At 39.3% G+C, this 27,559-nt stretch overlaps 1 protein-coding gene across 5 annotated transcripts; it reads left to right on the plus strand.

Annotated features, from left to right (window-relative positions):
- The first annotated feature begins 3,397 nt into the window (after positions 1–3,397).
- LOC137469644 (arylsulfatase D-like) lies at positions 3,398–27,219 on the plus strand. 5 transcript variants are annotated; one of them, XM_068182589.1, is made up of 11 exons: positions 12,787–12,839; positions 13,768–13,908; positions 14,653–14,774; positions 15,682–15,804; positions 16,663–17,086; positions 17,945–18,081; positions 20,673–20,807; positions 22,254–22,298; positions 22,380–22,416; positions 23,220–23,341; positions 26,739–27,219. In XM_068182589.1, exons 1-11 carry the CDS (start codon positions 12,787–12,789, stop codon positions 27,095–27,097), a joined length of 1,698 nt encoding a protein of 565 aa, XP_068038690.1. In that variant the 3' UTR covers positions 27,098–27,219. The 5 variants fall into 5 exon arrangements, with proteins under 5 accessions (XP_068038693.1, XP_068038692.1, XP_068038690.1 ...); XM_068182592.1 differs by lacking the exon at positions 12,787–12,839 and adding an exon at positions 3,398–3,493 and having other exon boundaries at positions 22,254–22,416; positions 26,739–27,218; XM_068182591.1 differs by lacking the exon at positions 12,787–12,839 and adding an exon at positions 9,261–9,961 and having other exon boundaries at positions 22,254–22,416; positions 26,739–27,218.
- Positions 27,220–27,559: the final 340 nt, after the last annotated feature.

The following is a 27,559-nucleotide window of genomic DNA, read 5'->3' on the forward strand; positions in this document are numbered from 1 at the left end:
CTTACTGTGAAAAATTCAAGACATTCACTAAATCCATCATTTTCACATGTTCTGATTGCTGTTACTCCCTCCATTGTTAGAAATATCTGGGTTTTTTCCTCATTTGAGTGTATTCTGTTTAACTGGTTCTTTCTTGGAGAGATTTAAAGGTCTTTTCATATTCAAAATGAATTGTTTTCTTTAGCTGAAATTACTGTAATCAGACTGGAATTTTTAAATTTTCTCAGTTGTTTTCCAGGATATCACTTCCATTCTCAAACCAGTTTAGTATGTGGGATTTTATGTCCTCTCAATTTTTCAACACCTTTTGAAATGCACAGGTGTAGTATCTGTGAATATGAGCAAACTAGTTTTTCTTGTGCTGAAAAACTTCATAGCAATGTAGGATATGTATATCCATTAGGACCAGGGGGTACTGGAAAACATCTGAGCTAGGATTTGTCCTGGACACTGGTGCCAGCACATGAGAGCACAGTAACCATCCCTTGCTGATCTCCAGAGTGCCGTGGGATCAACAACCAGTCAGGGCAGAAAGGACATTACACTTGGAGTGATGTCAGACCATGATAAAGGCTGCCTTGGGCAGAAAGGGCAGAAAGAACATTACACTTGGAGTGATGTCAGACCATGATAAAGGCTGCCTTGACAATAACATTCTTGGAAGCATGCTAACTAGCAAATACCAATCAGCTTGCTCACATTTCTTTTTCTTTTTCCTACAAGATTCATGGACTACTATTTCAGTGCAAATAATTTGGTAAGACTGACTTTTTCTGCTTAGTCACAGCACAGTTTTCATCTCATTAATTTATGCTGGTCATAGCCTAAGATGACGTAGATGGTGTTCAAGACAAGATTTCAAGAGCATCTTATAAAACTCCTAAGATCTAAATTTGGATACTGAAAATGTTTTCAAACACAGTAGAAAGCAATATTTGAGCATGAAAATTAAGATGTTAAAAACATAATTATCTGTTTTCATTTGAAAATTGGACACAAAATATTTGTCTGTTGTGCTGAAAGGAGATCTGTGAAGAAAAAGAAAAGGAATAATTCTCTAAGTAGTATTTGATCTTTTATGGTTTGCTTCTTTGTTTGTTTTTACATTAGCATAAGAGCAATATTTTTAAGCTGGTTTTGAACTCTCCTGGACACACATTGGTCAAGTGCTTCAGCTTGACTTCAGCACTTAATCATCAAAAAGGTCACAGTTTTCAGTATTTCAAACTAAGCCACTGTGGACATCGTGGAATACATGTAGACATGTAGAATATTCTATCATATTCTGATAATTTGTCAGGCTTAATTAATAGTTTTGTCCCTGGACATGCAAGTTGATATCAGTGATGTCTACACTTGAACACTATCTCAAACAAGACTGCCTATGCTGTTAAATAGCATTGTAGAGGCAAACCAAAATATACCAATCAATGGCAGTACCTGGAAATGTCAAAATCAGGATTATAAATTTAAAAACTCACAGAGCATCTGTCAGTACCATGAAACTGAAGGGACACAATGTTTCCTCATAATTTCCACCATGTGTCATAGCATCACATGTATTTTACAAACAAGCATTTTTATCCTATCTAAAATAAGTAAAACTATTATTGTAAATTACTAGTAATATATAAAGAACAAGCTCTTACTTGTCCTGCTTTTCAGGATTTCACTTCAGTTTGCATTGTTTTGTCACTGGGTCTTCACTGTTTTTTTCTTGCACACTTTAGCATCCTTCACAGTTTGTTGATAGGTTGTGTTATAAAGGAATTTACTAATCTCAGCAGAAGACTGGGATACTTGCAAAATTCAAACATGAGCCAGTTACAGAGTTGACTTTCTACTATTAGGCAGTTTGTTTATTTCTTACTAGTCACTGCTAAAATTAATGAATTATTTTTAACACAAATTTGGAAGTATTTTTTTTAAATATATGTTCAATCTATATGAAAGAAGTTGAGAAATCAAGAAAAACTCTTAATAAACAGGAGATACATAAGTTGATTTATAATAAGTTGACTTATTTCATCCTTTTCATTCTTTCTGTGGAGGCCAAACTAAAGGTGCTGGTAACAAAGAGTGCTTTAAAAGCATCACATCACCTTACTATGCTCCTGATTATGGCAGATGGCCAGAGACACAAGATGGAGAAGCCTTTCTAGCTGGACAGAGAGAATTTCCACAGATGTGAGAGTTGTAAATGGTGTGATCAGATCTGTCCTGGAGTAAAAGGGCCAAACCCAAATCCCTGCTTTCTTCACCGAGTCTTTGCAGAGTGGATCCTTCCCTTGAGTCTTGGTCTGTAACCCAGGAATTTTCTGCTGCCTCCTGAATTGTACCGTTTCTACCTAGTTTTTCCGAGTCCCTCAAAAAAAGAAAAATAAAAGAAAATCTTTCTCTTCATATTTCTGAAGCTTTCCTTTAATATCTTCTCCCTAATGCATGCAAGCATCCTACTCTCAACAGTGGAGCCTGAACCTCATTCCTTGCACTCTCATTTTTTTGCTCCTTTTCCCAATTACTTTTTTGGGCAGAAGTTTTTAATGAAAATATTGCAGTAACCACTACAATTTGCTGATACTATTTCAGACCCTAATGCTCCCCTTGATTTCTCTACACAACACCCACCAACCATGCTGTGAATACTGCTGTAATTATCAAGGGCTAGTTAGTAAATTCTGTTTTCTCCTTCTTGCCATAGTGTTTTTTATTAATATTTATTTTGGCCTTTGAGCAAGAATATGTCTATGCCAAGAATTTCTCTCCTGTTTCCTGCCTTTCTTTGAGTAAAGCCCTTATTTAGTGTATTACAGCGTAACACCTTTATACCCTCTTCTTAAACCAGTATAAGCACACACGGCCAGTAAAAAGAGGAGTCCAGTACCCCCATGGGACTGAGAAGATATATGGCAAGCCAGACTGTGCAACCACATGTGTACTAGTGCTGGCACAGGAGAGAACTCCCAAAGAGAGGAACTATAAAAACACCAGAGGGAATTAGCCAGGCTGCCAGGCCTGATGTGCGCACACCAACGTGACAATACGGTGATGGATTTCCTTTGCTCCCAAGGGAGCTGGTTGGCTCATTCTGCATTAGGCAGGGCTCTTCCACTTCCATGCACAGGGTGGATCTCCACATGGTGTGCTGCAGCTGGCAGTCTCACTGCCTGAGATTTACGAGCTTTCCCTCGGTTGCTGCTCAAGCTCTTCTGTTTGCCTTGGCAGTTACAGCAGCTGGGGGCCAGCATCTGCTTTAGAACAATTCCTCCTTACTCAACACGTGTTACCAGGGGACGGCAGGGAAGCCCTCCCTTGCAGCAGGCAGGATGAAGTAAATGCCTTTGCCCACTTTTTTAAACGAGACTGACGTCTGCCAATTATTCTGATACAATGATATCGTGGTTTTGATAACTGCTCCTTGGAAGCAAAGATCAGAAAGCCTGAGGTGAAAGGGGGAAGTGACAAAAAAGCTCCTGCAGTGAGTGAGCGTGGAGTAAGTAAAAGATTGGGGGAGTTGTTTGAATTTTGGGTTGTTTGGGTTTCTTTTTTCTTTTCTCTTTTCGGTTGGGTTAGTTTGTTCTATTAAAAAAAAAAAAAATCCCAAACCAGAAAATACCCCCTCTCCCAAAAAACCTCACCCTTGCCTATGTTTGTGGAGACAACCTCTTTTTTTCCTTCTTTCAACTGAGATGAGTCACCTTTGGCAAAAAGGGAATTTGCCATCAATTGCCGCTGAGCCCTGGAACCCTGGTGGGCACCAAAGCTTTCGGAGGCAGATTCCACTCCACTTCCCATGGGACAGTGCTGGGAAATTGATCTGGAACAGCAAACTTTGCCCTGCAGAGCTGTGTTCTTTTTGGGGGTGGCCTCCAGCCTCTTATTGCCATCCTCCTCTGCCAAGCTCGCAGCCTCCACCTGCCGGTGGAGCTGATCCAGCAGGTCATAAATAGTAAAAAAAAAAAAGTGTGATCAGGGTTGCAGCAGTGTGTGATAGGGAGAATCAGCAGAGTACAATAAATAGCAAGCTGTGCTTTCCTTCCCTTCTAAGTGTTTCAAACCAAACTTCAGTTTTTGGAGGTTATTATAATTGTTATTATTACTTCATAGGGATAGACACAAAGCAAACACAGGTTTGCTTCCCTGTGTTCTTCACTCTTCCTCTAGCAACCATGCCCCTGGCTGCTGCTCTTTTAATCTCATTCCTCCTCCCTCTTTCTGTCTCTGATTTTCCAGTTGTGCATTGCTCTTGTCCTGAATGGAAGGAAAGTTCTGTGTTCCTGGGTGAGTAGTTTGAAGCCAAAAGGCACAATTAGGTAATTTAGACCAGGGACTGCTAATCATAATGCAAAAATGCTCGAGGTAATTTGCAGCCGAGGGCCAGACCATCCCTTACTGCTGTTGCTCTGAAGGCAGGGTGCTGCCATAATAAATTAAAAAATGGGGGTAACTTGCCATGAGAGTATTACTTATTGAAAATGCACAAAGCTAAGTGGTAGTATAATCATGATACAAGAGAGCAAGGATTGCTATTTTCCAGGCCACTAAAAACTTCATCCCCCCTAGTGAGCACTATTGAAGCTGGTTCCCTGAGAGTGCAGATTGGAAAGGGGAAAAGAAAGAAAGGAAGAAGGAAAGAAAAGAAAAGAAAAGAAAAGAAAAGAAAAGAAAAGAAAAGAAAAGAAAAGAAAAGAAAAGAAAAGAAAAGAAAAGAAAAGAAAAGAAAAGAAAAGAAAAGAAAAGAAAAGAAAAGAAAAGAAAAGAAAAGAAAAGAAAAGAAAAGAAAAGAAAAGAAAAGAAAAGAAAAGAAAAGAAAAGAAAAGAAAAGAAAAGAAAAGAAAAGGAAGGAAGGAAGGAAGGAAGGAAGGAAGGAAGGAAGGAAGGAAAAAAAAGAGGCTACTGATGATCTCCTGCTTTTGGCATTCTTGCAAGGACATCCCTTGTATTTTGGTTGATGAGCAGCACCTGTTTGTGGCTCACCAGCTGCAAGCACTGAGAAACTGGCTGTGCTCTCACGTGCTGGGAGTTTTTAATTTCCTCTCTCTGTCTTTCCCCACTTGCTGCCTCTCCTAAACATCTCTATACCTAGAAGATATGGAAGAAAAGGGGTCAACAGGGTGGAACAGTATGTGGAATATGGTATGCTGAATGTGCTTCCTTCAGAGCCATAATGTAACGTTTGTAATTACATTTTAATTTATTGTTTACTGAGATGAAGCTGTTCTGTAGCACGCTTTTGTACAAGGTGGAAAGCAGGAATCTATTTTCAGCCAACAGCTAAGCAGAGAGAGACTTTCATGCATCACCAGTAAATATTTCTATATATGTAATAATTGTAATTCACTTTTTAAATATTTAATTAAGTGTTAAAGATTTTGAAGTCTTGCTCTGGTTTTGCAGCCGTGTGCAAATTATTTCTTCCACCATCTGAAGTTAGACAAAGAAAACTAGAAGGCAAATTCTTTTGCTGTGTGTAAATACAGTCTTTTACAGTCCTTGGTTAATTAACAAGGATTTATTCCTAATTTTTCTGCTGGAGTTAGATCTCTCTTAGCATTTTTAAGAATGAGACATTGCTTTCACTCTGGCAGATTCCCAGTGAGCAGTGGCATTGCCAGGCTTTTGGGGATGATGGTGAAACACAGGATATGCCTGTCTTCAATAAATATTTTGCTAACGAGGAGATAAAGTAGATGTTTGTATATTTTTTTATTCTCTGTAAGTTCATCTCTTTTTTTTTTTCTTCTTCAATTCAACACATCAAGAATGATTCATTCTAATAAAGGAACACATTCAACAAGTGAAATAGAGGATGAGGGAACTACCCAATGCTAAGCTGCTGTTGGGGAAGAAGGGACTCATTTTCTAGCAGTTTCAGGCTTGAAGCTTGCTTTTGGTAAAGCAAAGCTGAAAAAAGAAGCCCAAACCAGAGCCTACACAAGGCTCCTGGATAGAGAAAGTTGTTACCAATCCATGTTGACTTAGGTCCACTTGATTCAGCCCCACAAAAAACTAAACAAAACTTTTTTGGCTAAATCTATTCAAGTGAGAAAGCTGAGGCAGCTGCAGACTTTGTGGCATTACTGGCAAGTGGAATAAATTTTATTGGAAGTTGATTCATTTGTGGTTGACAAATTTGGAGAAAGAAATGGTAGAGCAGTCATATGTAGTAACAGCTGCTGAAAAGAATAAGGTTTGCGGATAATCAAAACTGTTTAATGCCAGTGTGTCCACACAAAATTTGCTGGCCAGTTTCTGCTGTTTGGGCTTCTGTGGGATTTGGTCTCATTTTGCAGAAATGTTTAGGCTGGATTATTAGAGTCCTATGACCTCTTATGTGAAGATACCAGACTTAATAACTGATGCTCTGCACTTCCAGTTGTACCTTTAAAATGCTTTCCTGGACAGCCTGTTTCAATGCTTTAGAACCCTTTCTCTGAAGAAATTTTTCCTAATATCCTGTCTAAACCTCCACTGGCACCACGTGAAGTCATCTCCCTTTGTGCTGTCACTTCTTATTTGGGAAAAGAGACTGACTCCCCTTTCACTTCAACCTCCTTTCAGGTAGCTGTAGAGAGCAATAAGGTCTCCCTTGTAAAAAGTTAGAAGGATTGATTTAATTCCTCTTTTACCTCTGACATCATGCTGGTGATTGTACCCAATCCATTGCTTTCTGTAAGCTTAGTTTATTTTCAGGATTGCATTGCTACATTGCAGATCCATTGCTGCCATTCTCTTCAGGTTGGCAAGTGTCTGGCTCCTTCCTGAATGCATTTCCTTGTAATTGGACAAATTACAACTGTGTTTGAATTGACCCACCTGGGTTTTTTTCCCCAAGAACCCTGCACTCAAATCAGTTTTCCTGATGCTTCAATTGCTTTAAGTCTTTGTTGTTCCTTTATTTACCCTCATTTAGGATGAGAACCCTATTACAAATTATGTCATTATTTCCCCTCATGCTTTGTTTTAATTCTTCCCTGACTGTAAGCACCACAGAATTAAAATTGTCTCTTCCTTTGTACAAGCCCTTGCAAAAGTAGTCTAAGGTGTGAGGCTCTTGCACAGTTACAGTTTCCCTGTGAAATCTTGAAGGAGCGGGTTTCTTGAATAGGAGGATGCTGTGATTTATAATGCTGTCATTCTCTAGATGCACATTAAGCACAGCAGTACCAACTTAGAACATAATTAAAAGAAAAGCATAAGCACCAATTTTTATAGTTTAGTAGGGTTTCTTCAACATCTGATTGCCCGTGGCAGTGGCTTCTGCTCTGTGCTCAAGATCATTGTTAATAAGGTACTGTGAATTCAGTTATGGTGTAAGTCCATATTGAGTCTTGTAAACAGAAGCTACATAATAGTTGTGTGTATTTTTCTGATGTTTTGCACTTACCTGATTCATTATGCAAATGTTGTACAATCACTCAGTAATACTAGCTGCCAATTTTTTTTACTTTGAATGTTTTCATGTTTTTATGCAATGAGATCTGTTTCTTGCGTGGAAGTCTCTGGCTGTGCCTCTATCATAATTTCCAGAAATAGCATTCTAGGGAATTTTGGAAAGGTTTACATGTGTATGTATCATATGTATGTTTTATACTCTTTCTTTCCCTATTGCTTTCAAAGTTTACTGGTGTTTAGTAACTGAACATACTCGCAGTCTTTCTCCATGGATTGCTTAAAAATAATCAGTTGGAGCTCTAAGCATGGTTATTTTATAGTGCACAATACTGCTACATAACAACTTAGAATAAGGACTTGAAACAGTAAGCAGTATGTTACCTGAGGTGGAATTTGTCCTTGACCCGGTCTTAATCCACAAGCAGGATCACCACAGGGATCAGCAAATATACAGCATTTAATACCATGAGAAAATAAAGTGCTGGGATGGAGCTGAAGACATAGGTAAAAGCAGATTTCAAAATTTGCACCTTTTTTTCTTTTCAATATGAGACAGGCAGGGGTGGAGAGCATTCTTCTTGTCCCCATCTTGGAAAGAAGAATGCCTGAGTGACTCTAAGGGGCTGTCAGGGACTTATTTCCAAGGTCCTTTTAGAGGCCTTCCTTCTGCAGCTCAACCTGAATGCTTTAGTGCTCTGAAAGGATTCATTGTGCCACGGTAATGCCCTGCTACTCCTAAGAGATACAAGACTGGCAAACAGATTTTTTTTTTCCCCCAATGTCTGAGATAGAAGTGTTCTTATGAAATTTTGTGTGTGTCATTTCAATATTTATGAAATGAAATGACTTCACTCAGAAAGTTTGTCAAAGGGAAAAGGAGCTAAATGAATGCCAGTGTTTGCTTTTAGTACTCAGACATGTAAAAAGCCAGTAAGGAAACAGCAGTATAAAACACACAGTGACTCAAAAAAAAAAAAAAAAAAGGTTTTGCTGGCAGAGAATTTGCCTGTTTACAGCAGGGAGTAAACAGCAGCATTCTGTGCTCAGGTGCAATGAAAAATTGATTAGCTGAAGAGGAGGAAATACTGCTTGGTTCAAGCTGCAGAGATAAAAACCATATCCCTTCTCCTTTAGTGTTACTTATTTACTTTACTTTTTTTTGTTAGAAAAAGTGTTTGTTTAAAATTTAATTCTGTGGAAGACAATAAGGAATCATGGCTGTTAACTCTGTGTTAGGGCAGTAACCTAGTGATGAGAAACAGAATGTGAGGTCTTTGCTTCCAGATAGAGTTTTCTAGCAGGGAAAAAAATGTGAAGGTGTGGGATATTTTTTTTTTTTTTTTTGGTGGCGGGGGGGAGGTGGGTAGCGGGGGCAGTGCAGTTTGTTTCAGTTTGCATTTTTAGGTCATACCAGCAGCACTATGGGCCCATCTTCAGTAGTGAACACATGGTGAGAAAGATGTAAATAGTCAAAAAGAAGTTTAGTTATAATTTGGATGAAAGCTGGTGAAAGTTAATTGTATTATTGGCAACTTAACTTGTATTAATTTGTATTATTGGCAGCTTTCAAAAATCTGCTATTCGCAAAGCATGATGCAATTTTGAAGAAATACAATTTTTTTCAAATCTTTGCACCAGAAACATCACAAGCTGTTAAGCAGTCATACAAAATAAGTATTACAGTCAAATAGATGTTAATAAAAGTAGCCCAATGTCACAACATAAAAAATAACTGAATATATTCATAAGTGCAAGGAGGTAAAAAAATAAAATACTGTCTCCCACTCTGGTTATCCCTGCCACTGGATTATATGAATCTGATAGTTTTAGCTGTTCCATCTTTCCATCTCACTGACTCCTACTGACTTGTCTGGAACACAGTCTTAAATTCAGCGATTGCTGTATTCAGGTAGCACAGAGAACCAAAATGTCAGCAAATAAGGCTCCTCCAAGTAATTGCTCGAGACCTTCTGAATTGTAAAATGTATTACACCCGAGTTAAGATCTGAAAGAACGGGATGGATGGTAAACACTACAAATAAACACATCTTCAGCACAGGTATGACTACTTTTCTAGAAAATGCAATGAAAACAGAAAAATAAGGTCACAGAAGAGAAGGAGGACAATCAAATCCTTTTATCTCATCTGGAAGGTTGGAAAAGCTGTGTGGGAGAAAAAAAACAATTTGTAGCATATTTTGTTATTATATCATCTCTTCTGAAGCACTGAAATAGAGCAGTGAGAGAAGTTATACACATTTTATCAGAATTAACCAGATAGGAAATCAGGAAGAGGCAGTATCCATGCTGTGCTAGTATTTGAACAATAAGGACTTTGTACTTTGCCTGGAATTAATGTAAAACCTGCATAGCTGTTCCCATTTGATGGCTGTTCCAGTTTACTGGCTGGGATCCCAGTGTGTCCATGCTGGAGAGAGGGGGAAGGGAGAGCAAGAACAGGAGCGAGTTCCTGCCTGCTTTCACCCACGCGCCTTTTAGAGAATCGGGACTGCTCAGCACACCCAGGAGCAAGAGGGATTTTGGAACAAGAATAACTGAGAAGAGGGTTTGTTTTCCACATTGTTAAAAGGGGGTGGCCTTTTTTATTAGTCCTGATGATCATTTTATTGTGGCTTACTGACTAACAAGGGAATTACTCTTTGATGTATTCTTGGATTTCTGTAACAGATTGCTGATTCTTAGAGGCTGCTGTTAGATTTATAAGTTATGTTGGGGTTTTCTCATTTAATAGCTAAGGAAACTGGACAAGCCCTAGGGCCCAGTAGTGGGTTCATCACATCCTAGTGCTGTCAGAGTGAGTTCTGCTTTCAGAAGGAATCAAACCCTAACAGAGAAATGTGAATATGCATATTTAAATTGTGGTGGTTTTTTAGTAAGTGTGGTCATTCATGTCCTTCAGTCAGAGAAGTGCTCCTAAAATGGCTTACAGTAAATCAGATGGTTCCACATCCAATGGTATTTAGATCTTTTTAATACCACCAGTACTCAGTTCAAGTTCATGTTTTTCTGAGGGTCTCTACATAAGTTTCTGTCTTAACCCTGATGTGCCTGCTGTGACCAGCTGGCTGTGATGCAAGAACCTGTGGGCAAAAAGTGGAAGACAGCAGAGCTGTTGTATGAGCTTGGAAAGCTGAACAACACCCTGGGAAGTCAAGAGGTTTCTTAGATGTTCAGATCTGTCTGGTTCTTTTGCTCCACTACAGCTCAGAGGGGCTGATCCTCAGCTACATGGTGTAGACTGAAGATTTTCACTATAATAGTTTTGGCTTAATCCTGTACCACAAGCTCCTTAAATGTAATGCTGCCTAACAGTGGCTGGGAAGGCAGAGCTCTGCCTGTTGTTAATCCAACGTGAAGATATTGCCATTATAGGTGATGACCAGAGCTATCAGTCATTCTTTGTGGTCACAGATTTATGGCTTCAGGCACTTGCCTCATCATTGCCTCAGCTCTCTGGGGCCTCGGGGGAGCTGCACCCAGGCTGTGACAGTGAAACACCACTACACTGCCACCTCAAAAAGATTTGCAATCCTAGTAGCAAGTCCTTTGTTTCATATTAATACAGCCTGCTTTTGTGATAGTGGGGTCCTGGCATCTGCATTCACAGTAAGGTCTTGCTTCAAACAGCCACTGCACTGAGTCGGAGAGGCTTTGCTGCCTTCCCATTCATCTCTGACCCATGCACTGGGCAGGGAGGATGAGCTTTCAGTACTGCCTTTCAGGATCTTGCCAACAGCAGAGGGAGACATCAACACTGCAGAAAATTCCATAATGAACAGTGATCAAATTTGTTGGGTTTTTGTTGCTTTGTTGTTGTTCTTGGGGGTTTTGTTGTTTGATTGAGGGGCTTATTTTTGTTTTGCTGGGGGATTTGTTTGTTTATTTGTTTTGGTGGGGATGGGTTTTGGGTGGTTTTTTTTGGGGTTTTTTTTTTCCCTTATTGTCTCAGCCACAGCCAAATAAGAATCTAGATGTTGCTTGGAAAAATCATCGATCAACCCCAAGTTCTGACTCTTTTAATACTGTTTTCCTGAGCAGAGTGACAGTATCTCCAATTTTTTTGTCTTATGGCTCATCCTGTGGAATGCATAAGGTGGGATATACTCTGCTCTGGGCAGTTCAGTATTCCTCGGACATTCCAGGTGAACTCTTGTGTACTAAAAAGGCAGAAAAAACTCTCAGAAAATGCTGTATTTTTCATTTTTGGAGGAAAAAACCTCAAGTCTTTCATTAGTCAAGATAATACTTTTCAGTTCTCTGTGTTTAGAAGTGACTCTGTGCTTACAAACATGTCTTGAGTTGTTATAGAAAGTAAATGTTCTTATCACTTTCAAGCTGTTCCTTGGTACAGCCAACAACATCTTTGTTTTTGTGCTGTTTTGAACTAGCAAGAAGTGTGGAAAAGTCGGAATACTGCATGGGTGGGATAGTTCCAATTTTTTTCTCTCTTCTCAGTGATGGAATGAATGGCATCTAATTTACCTCAGTGTACACCACAAAGCTGAGCATGTGCCAGTCCCCACTGGAGCCAGTTTACCATGTACTTCTGCAGGATGGTTTGCACAATTCCAGTGCAACATTTGCTGTAGATTACTTCGGTCATTCACAAGGAAAAGAAGTACATTTCCCAAGCCATTCTTTTTTCCAAAGTGACTCTACTTCAGCAAGCAGAGAAAATCACTTTCACTCATAAAATTTGCTTCGCCAGACAAAAATAAATATTTAACAAACAAAAAGATTACTTCTAGATTTTTAAAGTCCAGGTTGACTCCATAGAGTCGGCAGGTAGAAAAACTGGCTTGTTAAATTTACAAATGACATTAAGGTTTGGAGTTCTTTAAGGAAATAAAGGTATTTATATTTCTAGTAACTTCTAATTTCTAGAAGTTTTTTGTAACAATTCAGATAGAAACTCCTTCTTGAATGTACTAAATGGCATCTAAACCAAAGAACAATACAACACCTTTCCTAAGAATATCAGTGACAACATTAGTTTCCAGGATGGCTTTTATTTGATGTATTTTTGTTATTAGTCCACAGTAAAGGTTAGATTCTTTTGCTTAAAGTTGATCTGAGGTTAAGTAAAAGGTAAGATAATAGTTTTACCTCATTTTTAAAATGGTGAAAACATTCCTTTCAGTGAACACCAACAGTTCTGTGCATGTAATGAGTAATAGGCACCTCTAGCCTTTTAAAAGCCACTTTTTAAAAACCATTAACATTTTGCCTTCTTTCCAAATTCTCACAAGTCCTTCTGAAGTTAGCAGCAGCTGGAAGCAGGCCAAACCTTGAAAAACTGCATGCAAAACCACCAGAACTACTGGGTTTGGATTTCTTTCTTTTCCTTTTTTCATCAGAATTTATATGACTATGTACCTGTTTCACAAAATGGAAAACGATGAAGTTTGCCAAGGAAAACAAGGGTAAGAAAGTCATTCACTGAGGCCTTTCCTGGATTTTAGGTGTTGTGCTTCAGAAAACATAAGCAGATAATCTCACATTTTCCCTGCTACCACCACCCCGACTCAGTGAGGATCTGATAGTAGCTAATACAGGTTTGGCTCTAATGGCATTTCTAGACCTATTAGCCTACTTTTATAAGACACGGAGGTCTAGGAGTCTATCGAGTGTACGGTATAATACACTCACTATACATTGATCATACTGTAGTATCTACTAATGAACTAACAGTCAGAAGATGTGTTCTAGCATATGTATTTTACTTGAGGTGAGCATCTGTAAGCTTCCAATTGCAAACACGTTGAGCAACTAAAATGTGCAGAGATATTCTTAGGGTCTTCAAGGAAAATAATCAAGTTAAAGCCTGATGATGCACCTTGATTTTGCAGATGGTCCTGTGGCTTCAGAACTTTCCAGACACTGTGTGTACTAGGGGGTGCAGTAAATGCCACAACCAAGCCATTGCCATAATGACCAGCAAGACTCCAATCACCTTTGTGCTCCTGTCCCACTCATTCCAGAGGCTTTAACAGGAGCATCCTATGGCTTCATATAAGGGGTGCCTCGGGACACTTGTAATTATCCAACCACTCATTCTGCTGGGAACATCTGAAGAGATCAGTGCAAATGTCAATAAAGAAATTCAAACACAAAATTGCTGTGTGAAATAATAATAGTAGTAATAATAACCCCAGAAAATGATACTAATATTATAAAATTCAAGGACTTCCCTGCATATTCAGGAGCTCCATCTGCTGGCACTATTTGGTTGCTGTTTGCACCTATACTGAGTTCCCATAAAACTTTAAGAATAGTAGTTTAAAGTCTATTGTAAAACTTACAATTGTTTTTTTTTTTTTTTGTAATCTTACCTCTTACTTTTGCTTTTAGGAGCTACCTAAACATTTGGCTAATTTTGTGCCTGTTTCCAAGAACCTGTATATCAAATCCTTCAAAACCTAACTTTTTACTGATACTGGCTGATGATCTTGGTATAGGAGATGTGGGTTGTTATGGCAATGATACAATAAGGTATGAAATAAATTATCCCTTCCTGGTGAATGTCATTAAAAAACCTACTGATAATACTTAGCATTAAAATTCATTATTAATTTATTCATTTATCAAGATACACTTCTTTTCAAACTATGTACAAAATGCATGTTCAACAGTAATTCCTACTGGAGTCATAATTATACAGGCATGAGAAACTTTATGGGACTTAGAACTTTGCAAATGTGTCTGTGCACTGTACTTGTCAGGCATGAGTATAATATGTAAATCCCCACAATTCCAGGGTGGAAATATGAAGGAATGAGATTAGAATTTAATATCAGTTAACAACTCTAGTGAACTTATTATGAAATGACAGGTCAGTCTCTGTGATATATTTATCCCTAGTGCAGTTATTAATCTGTATATAGACTGGCTGGGAGAATGATGAGTCCTTGTTCTAGCCTATTTTTGTCTTGGATGTTGTGTTGTGAACAGACTCTTGTTCCCTATGCTGCATGGGATTTTGGTGTGGGACATACCTGAGATACCTTTTCTTCCCCCTCCCCCCCCTTTTTCTTTAGTTAGTAATAAGAAAAACTCATTTCTAAGAAGTCAAGGTATCTAAAAATACATATAAAATACAGAACTTGTCTAGCTGAGCTGTTGGTAAACAGATTTTTGTAAATTTGATGGTGATATGCTCGACAAAACTAGGAGGAGTGGTATGCCATGAATTTCTCTGTAATACATTTTTATCAGAGATGGGACTTTTCTCTTTAGGACCCCTAACATTGATGGCCTGGCAAAGGATGGAGTGAGACTTACTCAGCACATTGCTGCAGCAGCTGTCTGTACTCCAAGCAGAGCCGCTTTCCTGACTGGCAGATACCCTATCAGATCAGGTTGGGCCTCTCTCCAATGGTTTGCTGCAGTTAGTCTAGTCAGTGTTGATATTAAAAATCCCCTTAAATAAACCATATTAAACAACAGTTAATCTTGGGATTTTGAGTCTCAGTGAAATGGGCAAAAATTAGGGATGACTAATGATTGATTTCTATGGGAAAATCCCCATATAAAACACATTATGTGTGGCTAAATGACAACACAGAAATGGATGAAAATCCAAACACTACATAACACCCAGAGGTAGAAAAAGAAAGAAGAAAATTGTGTGATGTTGTATGTTCAGGGACACTAGGATTATGTTAAATGTAGTATTTTTAATATCCTGCAAAAATTTTCCCCGTGAAATGTGTCAGGCTGTAGAACGGTTCTCAGCAATTGTGTCTTGAAACAGATTTACTTCAGCCATGTAAATTTATGACAGAAGACTTCAGCCACTGTATATAGCAATAATAATCAGTGTAACTTCTGATGTGATTCTGACTCACTGAAGGAGAAATATAATAATGAACTGTACATTTCAGAAGTGAGTTCCCTTAAACTGTAAGCCTTTTGTTCTGGATTTTTTTTTTTTTTTTTTTTTTTTTTTTTTTTTTGTTAACATCATATTTTGATAGAACTTTGATTGTAAGAAGTTGCCTAATATCCAAATGTAGGTGTCTTCCTGCCACTTGTAGACACCCCAGCATAGCTGAGACATCTGCATTGGACTAGCATATGATGACATGGAACTTGGAAAAGACATCCTTTTGGAGGTCAAGCAGAATATCCTAGGGCATAGGAAATGGCTTATAAAAAGGCACTAGGCTCAGGCAACTGAGTTCATTCACTAGAAAGCACAATCTGAGAAGACTGGAAACCTGAAGTCTGGCTTGTTTTATTCTAAAGACTATTTTTCCTCTTTAGGCATGGCATCCAGCACCCAACGGCAGGTTCTCTTCTGGAACGGTGGTTCAGGGGGGCTCCCACCAAATGAAACTACTTTTGCCAGAATACTCTACCAGCAAGGTTATTCTACAGCACTTGTAGGTATGAAACAAAGTTGTTGCCTTTTCATTTTTTGTTATTCTAATTAGGTTACTTCTGTAAATACATTTTTCGGTCAAAATATCCAGGATGAGTTAAACTAGATTTTCTTGTATGCATAAATTTCAAAATCAGGAGGGTTTTTAGAATACTATCCACAAGTCCAATGGGAGTACAGCATATCTGTTAAATCCAAAATGAGGTGTATGTAATACATAAATACACTCTGCAAATGGAAGTAAATTCAAAGGAAAGAATCTTGTTTGCCCAGGACAGATTGCTTTAGGATGAACCCTCAGAGATTTGCTGATGTATTAGAGCAGAAAAATGTCATCTGCCAGTTGGCACCAAGACACCAGAGTGGTCTTAATTATATCAATTTCATCACAGTGGTCTTAATAATACTGACTTCAGCAAGGTTTTAAAAATTGTCTCACAGCATCCTTGTAGGCAAACTCTGGATGTGTGGACTGGATGAGTGGACAGGGAGATGGGTTGACAACTGGCTGAACAGCTGATCCCAGAGGACTGTAATCAGTGGCACAGGGAAAAGTTGTCACCAGTGGTGTCCCTAAGCACTGAGTCCAGTATTATTTAACTTATTCATCAATTATGAAGATAATTAGGGGACTGAAGTATCTCTCTTATGAGGAAAGGCTGAGGGAGATGCACTGTTCAGCCTTGAGAAGAGACGGCTGAGAGGGGAGCTCATCAATGTCTGTCACTGCACTACTGCTGCACTACGGCTCCCTGAGTCTGTCCCCATTCCACACCAGCTCCTCTCTTGGCTGCACCTTAACAGAGAAATACAGGCAGACACACCCTAATATAGCATTTAAGATCTTTGCTTTTTATTTCCAGGGAAGTGGCATATGGGTGTGAACTGCAAAACCCGCCATGATCACTGCCACCATCCTTTAAATCATGGTTTTGATTATTTTTATGGCATGCCTTTTACCCTTCTCAATGAGTGTCAAGGCACAGATGACCCTGAATTGGCCAAGTCTTTGCAAGATACATATTGGTTTTACACTCAGATGATCATCTTTGCAGTATTTACTCTTGTGATTGGAAAACTTGCCAATTTGCTCCCAGTAAAATGGAAAATAATCATCTGTCTGGCCATCTGTGGTCTCCTTCATTTCATCTCGTGGTTCTCCAGCTATGGTTTCACCAAGTACTGGAACTGTATCCTGATGAGAAACCATGATATCACTGAACAACCAATGAACCTACAAAAAGCTACTTCTAACATGCTGAAGGAGGCAATTACATTCATTGAAAGGTAATCAGCAGAGGTGAGGAGCAGACTGGGGGGGAACAAGCAATGCAAAGGGGTCCTGACCAAATACTGCGCCTTCTGCCACAGAAAAATTATCTTAGGGTGATGAATATAGTGTAATACAAAATGTCATATGAAGTTAATGTTTTACAAACAGGAGAGTGATAGTGAGTTTTATTTAGTTCTGCTGTTTTTGGGGTTTTTCCCCACAAGATATCCTTCATTTATTATCAGTAACCTCAATTGGCATTGAAAAAATTGCTAAGTCTTTAAAAGTATTTGTGTCTTAAATCTGGGCATATCCATATTTCTGCCAGGATTCAGGGGTTTTGTGTTTTTTTTTTAAAGGAAATGTGAGGTAATAGAAATTCTTTCTCTTAAACTTTGAGCATAGGTAATCTCAGGTTCCTAGGATATCTTACCTGCCTTGATGTTGAAGAAATAGAGTTTCACTGTGGGTGATACCTGCCTCTTCCATGAGGACACCTCAGGTGCTCATGCTGCACATCCATGTTTAAGTTTAGGCAAGTGAGTCCTGTTCTCCTTGCTTCTAGGAATGTGTCAGTCTTTTGGCTATGACCTCTTCTAGTTGTTTATTTAATGTTTTGCATGTCTAATTTGGAACTGGAAAAAGAAAGAACCCATTACTGTTTTTTTCTTAACATAGAAAAAACATCTTTGAGGGACATGTTGCAATTCCCTCTGCCTCTCAAAACTTCAAAGCTGAAAAGACATCAAAATAAAAATTGTTTAGATCTCAACAGTATAATATAAATTGAGAGAGTAACTGCAATACCACTGTTATATTTTGGGTTGAGTGACAGTTTGAAGAGAAATGACTATTGTTTTCTTTTATTCCAGAAACAAGCATAGACCATTTCTTCTCTTTGTTTCCCTTTTACATGTTCCCACCCCTCTCATTACCTCAGAGAAGTTTCAGGGAAGAAGCAGGCATGGTCTGTATGGAGATAATGTAGAGGAGATGGACTGGATGGTGGGTAAGTGTTGGTCTTGAAGAAAATTCTTCATTCACTTGGATGTGGAAAAGGCATTAAAGGGGTGATCACCAAACTCCCTTTTGGCATATTTAAAAATCAGTGAACTCACCTTGGTTACCTAGTTGATTTCAGAGATTGCCACACCACAACCATACAATACATATTTCTTATTTTCTTAAGATGAAAGCTTAAACTCTCCTTGTAAGGATTTTTTCGTCATCTTTCTTTTAAATTACATGCTTCTATGCTGAAGTGTTAAATGCAGTCAAATAACCAAATGTGTCTCTGATCATGTTGTTAATCAAAATGTATGATATTTCTCCAGCTCTGGTCTTAGAAGATGTAAATAGTCACTGCTGAATATTACATAATATGATGGTTATTTTGTGTACTTATTCATTTTTATGAAAAAAAAAAATCAGAACTGTCTCCTAGCCAAAAGTTAGAAAGATATGGAGTTTCATTTAATAAATTGTGTGAAGTCAGTGAAGACTCACTTAGCTTGTAATCTAGGCTCTTGAATCAGGATAAATTTCTGATTGGTTAATTTGGTTATAAAACCTAACTTTACTTAGTTTTTTTCTTTTCAATGAGAGAGAGAGATAGCTACTGTTTCTATTTTTTCAAAAAGGAAGGCACTATTAACAAAGTAATTGTCTCCTGTCAAGGCCACAATTCAATTTCTGAACCTTTTTTCCCCCCAATAACCATGTCTACCAAATCGTAATTTGAGTGGAACCTGATTGCTTTCAACAGACAGGCTGAAAACTCCTGCAAGATCCAGCTGAACCAGAGGATTCAGCCATGCTCCTCTTTCCTCTTTTGGCACCAGCCACCTTCAAACACAGGCTCTGTTAAGCAGAGATGGATAGCAGAAATCAAGATAGAAAGAACATGTAGTTCAGGAAACAGGATAGCAGCTAATGAGGACAAAACTTGCCAGACTTGGATAGCTCTTGATTTGGGGTCTAATTCAGAACCAATATGCCTAGACTCAATCTAAACAATTTTTGTGCTTGTTAAGGTCAATAACTAGTTTCACCAAGGACAGACAGGAAAGGAAAGGAAAAGAGATTGAGCAAAAGTGGTGATCACTTGTTTTTTTTCTTGTGCAGTTCAGCTTTTTCTGCTGCTTCTGTAGGTATGGAAGCTGTTCTTGGTAAATATATTTGATGCACAGGATTATGAAGACAATTAATTGAAGATAAATCACATTCTACATAAACATTTGATGGGGTCAGTACAGAAAACCTGCTTTATGAAGTTAGGTTTGAATTATTGTCTATGAAGTTTTTATTGCTGACATCAGGAAATTATTTTGGTTGATAGTATGCAGCCTGGTCTCAGAGTCCTTGTTCAGTTCCTGATGGGATACAGCAGTTTTCTATGGTTAGGAATCAGAGCAGTACTATTATTTAAGCTTTTCAAGATGTTTGAGGCTACACAGTGAAGACAATTCTTGATGCAGAATCTACAGAACAAAGCTGACAGAGTATTTTGAGTAGCTTGAATAAAAGTATCACTCATTTATTTTCCAATTGTTTTTTTTTTATTATTCTCCTGTTTTTATAGACACCAGAAACAAATGTTATAAACATTTTTCAGCTTTCTCTTGGGCTCTTATTGTTTCATAGAATCATAGGATATGCTGAGTTGGAAGAAACCAAACAGGATCATCAAAGTCCAACTCCTGCCCTTGTGCAGGACACCCCAGGAATGACAGCATGTGCCTGAGAGAATTGTCCAAACGTTCCTTGAACTCTGTCAGGCTGGCGCTGTGACCATTTTGCTGCAGAACTTGTTCCAATGCCCAACCACTCTCTGGCTGGAGAACCTTTTCTTGATATCTTACCTAAACCTCCACGGACACAGCTTCATTTCATTTCCTCAGGTCCTGTCACTAGTCCCGAGAGTGAAAGAGATCAGTGTTTTTCCCCTGTGCTACCCCCTCATAAGGATGTTGAAAACTGCAAAGAGGTCTCCCCTCAGTCTCGTCTTCTCCAGGCTGAACAGACCAAGTGACCTCAGCCATTCCTTATAAGGCTTCCCCTGAAGGCCCTTCATCATCCTCATGGCCCTCCTTTGGATGCTCTCTAATGGCTTTATACCTTTCTTATGTTGTGGCACCCAAAACTGCCCCCAGCACTCGAGGTGAGGCTGCCCCAGTGCAGAGCAGAGCAGGACAATCCCCTCCCTCACCTGGCTGGCCATGCTGTGCCTGATGTTCCCCCAGGACATCCCAGGATGGCCCTCCTGGCTGCCAGGACGCTGGTCAACTTGCCATTGACCAGGACCCCCAGGTCCCTTTCTGCAGCGTTGCTTTCCAGCATCTCCTTCCTCAGTGCACACACATAACAAGGATTGCCTTCTCTCAGGTGTAGTTTCTTGCGCTTTTCCTTTTTAAACTTCACATGGCTGGTGATTGCCCATCTCTCCCATTTGTCAAGGTGTCTTTATACTGAATGTGGTAAATCATAAAAGAACTCCTTCAGGCAAATTGAAAGACTCAGTCTTCACTGAATGTGGAGTCAAGACCTAAAAAATCTGACTGTATCTGCTGATGTAATTATGATGTTTTGCTTTGTTTATAGGCAGGCTTCTGGATGTTATTGACAAAGAGGACTTGAAGAATAACACATTCATTTATTTTGCATCTGATCATGGAGGATTCTTAGAGGCTCACAGAGGAAATTCTCAGTTGGGTGGATGGAATGGGATATATAAAGGTAAAATTTTAGTAGTTTGTACATGCATAAGACTATCTCTTAAAAAAAAAAAGTGATAGAAAAAATATATCCAAACAGACTGCATTTAATAAACTATATGATGGGATTATAGTCTTGGATTGCAGGGCTGAAACGAAGTCAGGGCATCTGCTATTCATAGGGCTGGGGCTGACTAGCGGGGCAGGACCACTTCCCTCAATCTGCTGGCAATGCTTTTCCTAATGCACACCAGGGATACCCTTGGCCCTCTTGGCTCTAAGGGCACTGCTGGCTCAGGGAACGCTCACTGTTCAGCAGGACACCCAGATCCTTCTCTGCAGAGCTGCTTTCCAGCAGGTCAGCCCCAGCCTATAATGGGGCATGGGGTTATTCTTCCCAAAGATAGGACCCTGCATTTACCTGTGCTGAATTGCAAAAGGTTCCTCTCTATTGATTATTTATGTCAACACTAGCAGATATCATGATGCCTATTTTTCTTACTATAGTTCTCCAGTTTCTCACCCATCCTATAGAAATTTCTTCTAGACTCTCTACAGCTGGCTTGCAACACATTGACAAAAGCTCTGTGGAAATGACGATCTGTGGTATCTCTTGTATGTGCTCCCCACCAGATTACTAAGCCTTGAAAAGTCACTGTGACATCCTGGGCAGCTTGGCACTTACTGTGTAATGAGGTCTGAAAGTTGCATCCATCACAAGTTTCCCTACAGAAGAAGAGTCATGTGCATGTTGACCTTGCTCAGCATCACAATGCACACTGTCTAGTACTAAATTACTCAATGAGCCACACAAGCAATGTTTGATACAGCTGGGATCCACCCACACAGAGCCCTAAATGTAAAATTACCTTTAGTTCTTGATATGAAGATTCCATGCCAGTAACAGATGCAAAAAGGCCAAGAGGCTCACTTGAATAGCTTAGAATCTGATCTAAGGAATTGACTTCCACTAGCTGAACAGAAGTATATTAGTAACAAGAGAGCCCAGAGGGGAAAGAGAAATGCGACTGGGGAGTTCAGGATGAGAGGACAATGATGAAATCATGCCTGCTTAGAGACAAGGCAAGAGGGGATACAATATCAATTTAGAGCTCAATGATAGAAAGACATTACTATTTATGTCCACATACAGCTGAACAGGGGATATCCCAGTGAGACAAACTGGCAAGATTAAAAAATACAGTTTAATGAATAAATATCTGTAAAACTCACTCTTGCTATTGGGAACTGCATATTAAAAACAAGCAGCTAAATAAGACACACATACAAATAATGAGAAGAGCCACTGCTGAATGGCAGTCTACTGTTTTCCAGGATTTAGTATGTTTTCATTAAAGGTGCATGAAATATCCTAAAAGTTTTAAAACATTTTCCTATATATGCACAATAAACATCTGGTATCTACTATTCTTTTATCTTTTTGATACTTCTCCCCCTTCTATTACAGGTGGAAAAGGAATGGGGGGCTGGGAAGGAGGAATCCGTGTTCCAGGTATAGTTAGATGGCCAGGAGTGCTGTCTGCAGGCACAGTTATTGATGAACCTACAAGCCTTATGGACATTTATCCTACAGTAGTTCAACTGGCTGGAGGAGCAGTGCCTCAGGACAGGTATAGAGGTGGCTTCATAATTCATATTGCTTCTCTTTCTTTATTCAGACAGAAGCTGACTGTGTCGTGCATCCTAACAGCCACATGTTAAATCCTCTGTGTTTCTAAACCAGGCAATTCTCCAGCTTTCTTTCTGCACAGCTTTCCCCATCTTGTCTGCTTATGTGAAAAAGGCAAAGAAAAAAACCTTTAAGTTTTATCAAGGGTCATTCAGCTAACTCAGTTCTCCTATCACTGAAAAGCAACTTGGTCGATTTGGGACACTAGGATGACTGAAAAAATACAGACTTTTCTAAAGGACATGAGAAAGTGTGGGTGGCTAAGCCATTTCAGAAAAAAGCATAGAAGTACTTGTAGATTGTAACTAAACCCAGTTACAACCCAGATTGTAACCAAATTGCTAGGCAGTTCGGTAAGTGGCTTCTGTTTTTAAAATTGTTTTTACAAAGCCTGGAGCTCAGGGAGCTGTCAGTGCTTTCCATTTCAGGTGGCAAAAGTAAAACCTGTGAACCATGCCTTCGCTATTGTTATCACTTCCAGGAAAATTACAGTAATGGTGTCTGATTTCTCCAGGCAGGATGTGTGAACTAGCTGTAAATGCAAAAACTTCTAGTAGCTGCTAATTACTGGTCTCCACACATACATCCAATTAAAAATCTCAGGGCTCATTAGCTGAACAGTACCTTGGTTTAGTGATGACACTTGAAATCTTAATGCTGTACACATAGAATGAGTACTGTTCATGCTTCAGCTGCAGACTTAAAATTCTTAAGCTGTCTGCTGACTCTGGTCCTCTCCATCAGGGTCATGGATGGGCACACCTTGCTGCCCCTGCTGCAGGGGACAGAGCAGCACTCCAGGCACGAGTTCCTGTTCCACTACTGCGGTGTGTTCCTGCATGCAGTGCGCTGGCACCAGAAGGACAGTGAGTATAAACATCCCCCTCCTGCAGGCCAGAAATTATGTAATGTCCTCTAGCTTCCAATAGAATATAATGTAAAAATGTACATATACACATATATACATATCTATATGTATGGACTTCATTCATTGTCTCAAACTCTCGGTTCTTCTGCAAGGCCTCACTGTTAGTTGTCCTGCCTCACCTGAGATGAAGGGGTTTGCTTCCAGGGAAGTAAATCTTCAAGAATCCCTCACTATTCTTGGAGAACTCTCTTTGTTTCTCTGTAATGCACACCATTTTTTGTGAACACAATGTTTCTGGGCAGAGAAAGCTGTGCATGACTGCTCCAATTCCTGGATAATATTCCTGCTGGAAGAGTCATGCCACACTTCCTTAGTGGGAGGCTAAATTCATACTCCAATCAAGTGGGACATTTGAAGAATTGCTTTTCAGGTTCTTCTGATGTTTTCCTTGCCTAAATTACATTGCTTGTTCTTCTAAACTATATAAGTCCTACTTAAGTAGCCATGCATACAACATGCAGAGGCAAGGTAGATTTTGTGGCATTTCATGTTCCTATGAAGCCATGTGCACATTTAGATTTCTTATACACGCCTTTCTACAATTTTCCCCATTGAACTGTTTATGGCAAGGGGCCTAAAAACAATGCCATGTTCTGCACATAAAACACCAGCTAATCAAATATGTAGCTCAGCTTTCAGCCAAGCCAAAATTTTTGATTTTCTGCTGCAACTGCAGTTTCTTCTGATTGGGCTGACAGACCAGGCTGTTTTAGTTCATTTACAAGTATGTCACACTCACATTACCTATTTATTATCATCATTTATTATCATTACTTATTTATTAACATCTGTCTCTTGATCAGCCTAGATACCTAGATATCAAGCCATTGTGTCTTGATGTCACCGAGGCAGGACCTATCCTTTAAGGCCTTCACTGAAGCCAGAAGAATCCTTTGTTTATATGTTAGAGTCCTTTCCTTTACCTCTGCACCATAAGTCTTATTAGTGACAGTCCATTTCTTTCTGCTCATTAAACTGATTGATTGTTATGAGATGGGTTTGAGGCATATTTGGATTGAAGCAGCAGGTTTTCTTTCCCTTGGATATATTAAATTAACACACTGTCCTAACACGCACATGCACCCTTCAGATTCTGTCAGAGCTACTTCAGTAGGAAATTGTATATCCCTCTTTGCCTCTTGGAGATGAGTGAAACCCTCACTGCTTTTATCAGCACTGACTTCTACTATCTTTTTTTTTTTTATTATTTTTTTCCTTCTGTCGCCCAGCTGTCTACTCAGCTCACCAGTGCAGGTTAATTAGAATCAGCCTTGCTCTGTCCTTCAAAGTGAACTAGCAAGGACTTGTTGTCTCCCACTCTGCAACTCCAGTAATTATTTGCAGCTGTGAAAAGAGAATGTTAAAGTTTAGCAGAATCAGAACAGTTCTCCCCAGACACTCTACACTCACTACTCCAAGTTGCCATACGGTGTATAGATTATAAAGAATTCAGCTCAATTATTTATGGAAAAGAATGACTACTTAGTTCAGTTTTTCTGAACTAACTAATTTCTATGTACATCTAGGTAAGTCCATGTGTCCATCTCATATAATAAATGATTATTTTAGTAATATCATAACAGCACTCCAACTAGAGCTAGATATTCCGAAAAAAGGCATGTCCCAGGGAGTGCTTGTTTAACTCCTTGTAAGAAATATCTACGCTGCCTGACCAACAGACATAAGAAGCAAATCTCCTGCTCTGGGCACCTTGATATCACAGAGGATGCTTGCACTTCTGCCACAAAACAAATATTCTTTTAATAACAAGACAGGGAGAAGCTTGAGGATGCAGTGGACATCCAGCCAGCAGCAAAGCTGCTGACCTAGGGAGTATCTGTCTGCCAAAAAGACCTAAGAAGTATCTGTCTGCCCTCATAAGCTGTCAGAAAGTTGAAAGATTTCATCTTTATTTCCAGATCCATGATATTCTGAGCTGGAAAGGGCCCATAAGGATCATCAAGTCCAACTCTTAAGGAAATGATCCATCCGGGGACTGAACCCACAACCTTGGCAATATCACTAGCATGCTCTAACCCTTTTTCTTTCAGAAAACATTTTTTATCCTTTCTTTCACAATTTCAGAAATGGAAATATCTAACATTTATCTTCATTTTCTTACACCTAAATATTTCAGAACCACTGAGACAGCATCCCTCCATAAAAGTGCAGAAGCAGGACGTAGAAACTGAGGGGTGAAAATAAAGAAATACAGTGCCAGCCAGCTAGCCAGCAAGTGAATATTTATCTAAGATATTACCTGAACCTTAATACGTCTTATTTGTGCCCCTTCACCTTTTAAGAAGTTTTAAAATTCTATTTATTCACAAAATATTGTTCTAGGGTAGTGACAAGAGAAAGACTGAAGAATAAAGCTGCAGGCTCCAGACATAAAGAAGAGCTCGACACATGAGAAGAAAGGAAGAAAAGTTCAGCTGACTTCATTGAACCAAAAAGAAAATTCCGTGTAGGGACAATGCAGTTGTCAGCTCTTTAATGCTTTGAGCACAGAAGTGACTCCAAGTGGTGAATGTCCCCTTTCTTCTTGTCTCCTTTTTCAGACATAGTGTCTAATTGCTGTCTTCTTGCTGGGCACATCCTTGCCTCTGAGTTCAGTGCAGTGCTTTCTAAATGTGACATAAGGAATAGGAGAAAAAGGAGAAGGGAGGGAGAAGTAAAATATCCTGATGAACTACATTCAGCTGTAGTCCTAGTAGTTTACCACTTTTTCACCACAAGTTACAAACCTGTGCTTATCCCATGGTCACTACAAGAGCTTGATGAAGTACAAGCTCTAGAACTGCGAGCTATTTGCCTTCTTCATCTTAATTTAAAAACTAGACTCCAGATTTTAAAGGCCTGCACTTACCACCCTTTTTGGAAGTGTGCTGGAACATGAGCAGAGAAATAAGCTGCAGTCAGTTTCTGCCTAAATGTACTTCTTCACTCAGATATACAAAGCCAGAAGAGGAACCACCTATCAATATAAACACCCAGAAACTGGGGACTACATTCTCCATTTCCCCCCCTCCAAGAGGCTTGAGAAGTTTTAAAGGTAAACAAGAAAGTGGCAGACTCCGTCTGTACTGAAAATATTTGGCTAACCATACATACACTGCACATGATACCCAGAGCCAAGATGTATTCATGAGTCACAAAAAACCACTTAAATCCCTGCCAGCTTCCACAACACCTTTTCCTGTATGCAACAACCATGACATAAGTTTCCCCTTGGAACAACAAAGCAGATCACTTAAACATGAACCAACCTTTCAGGGACCATCCCCCAGCTCCTAATAACATTAAGCTGTTCAAATGTGCTTCTCCTGTGACAGGTGGCACCATATGGAAAGCTCATTATGCTACTCCAGTATTTCAGCCAGAAGCCTCTGGGGCCTGTTTTGGAAGAGGAATTTGTCCATGTTTCGGGGATGGTGTAACCCATCATGACCCTCCACTGCTGTTCAATCTCTCACAAGATCCGTCTGAGGCAAATCCTCTATCAGCTGACACTGAGCCCTCGTTTGACGCCGTAGTGAGGAGAATAAGAAGAGCTGTGGAAGAGCATCGCAAGACTCTGACTCCAGTCCCACAACAGCTGTCTCCTTACAATAATATATGGAAGCCATGGCTGCAGCCATGCTGTGGGACGTTCCCGTTCTGTTGGTGTCATGAAGAAAATAACAAAGTATAGTCTAAAACCAAAGTTAAAGTACAGTTAGCTTTAAAGAAATTGGTAATTTTTCACATTCACATGACTACAGTCATAAAGAGATTAGATATATAGATTAAATTATACTGAAAGATATAGATTAAATTAACTAAAAGGGATTGGTTTTTTTCAACCTTTTCTCCTACCCACAGAAATTAAGTAAGGCTATGGTTTAAAAACAATTAGGGGTCATCTGTATAATCTATCCCTCAAGTGAATAATTCAGGATTAAATACCAAATAAATGAATCAAAATTTTTTTTCTTACTCACAATTCAAGCAAATTTTCAATAGAAGTTGTCAGTATAGGAAATATGCTTGTTGAGAGAACAGGACTGAGCCCAAGGGGGTATCCCTGTTCAGGCCTTATGTTTTTAATGAAAATTACCCTGTTGCACAAAAATGAAAGGGTGATGACAATGAAAACATAAAATTGCACATTCAA

Source organism: Anomalospiza imberbis, chromosome 2 (assembly GCF_031753505.1).
Source record: "Anomalospiza imberbis isolate Cuckoo-Finch-1a 21T00152 chromosome 2, ASM3175350v1, whole genome shotgun sequence".
Lineage (NCBI taxonomy): Eukaryota > Metazoa > Chordata > Aves > Passeriformes > Viduidae > Anomalospiza > Anomalospiza imberbis.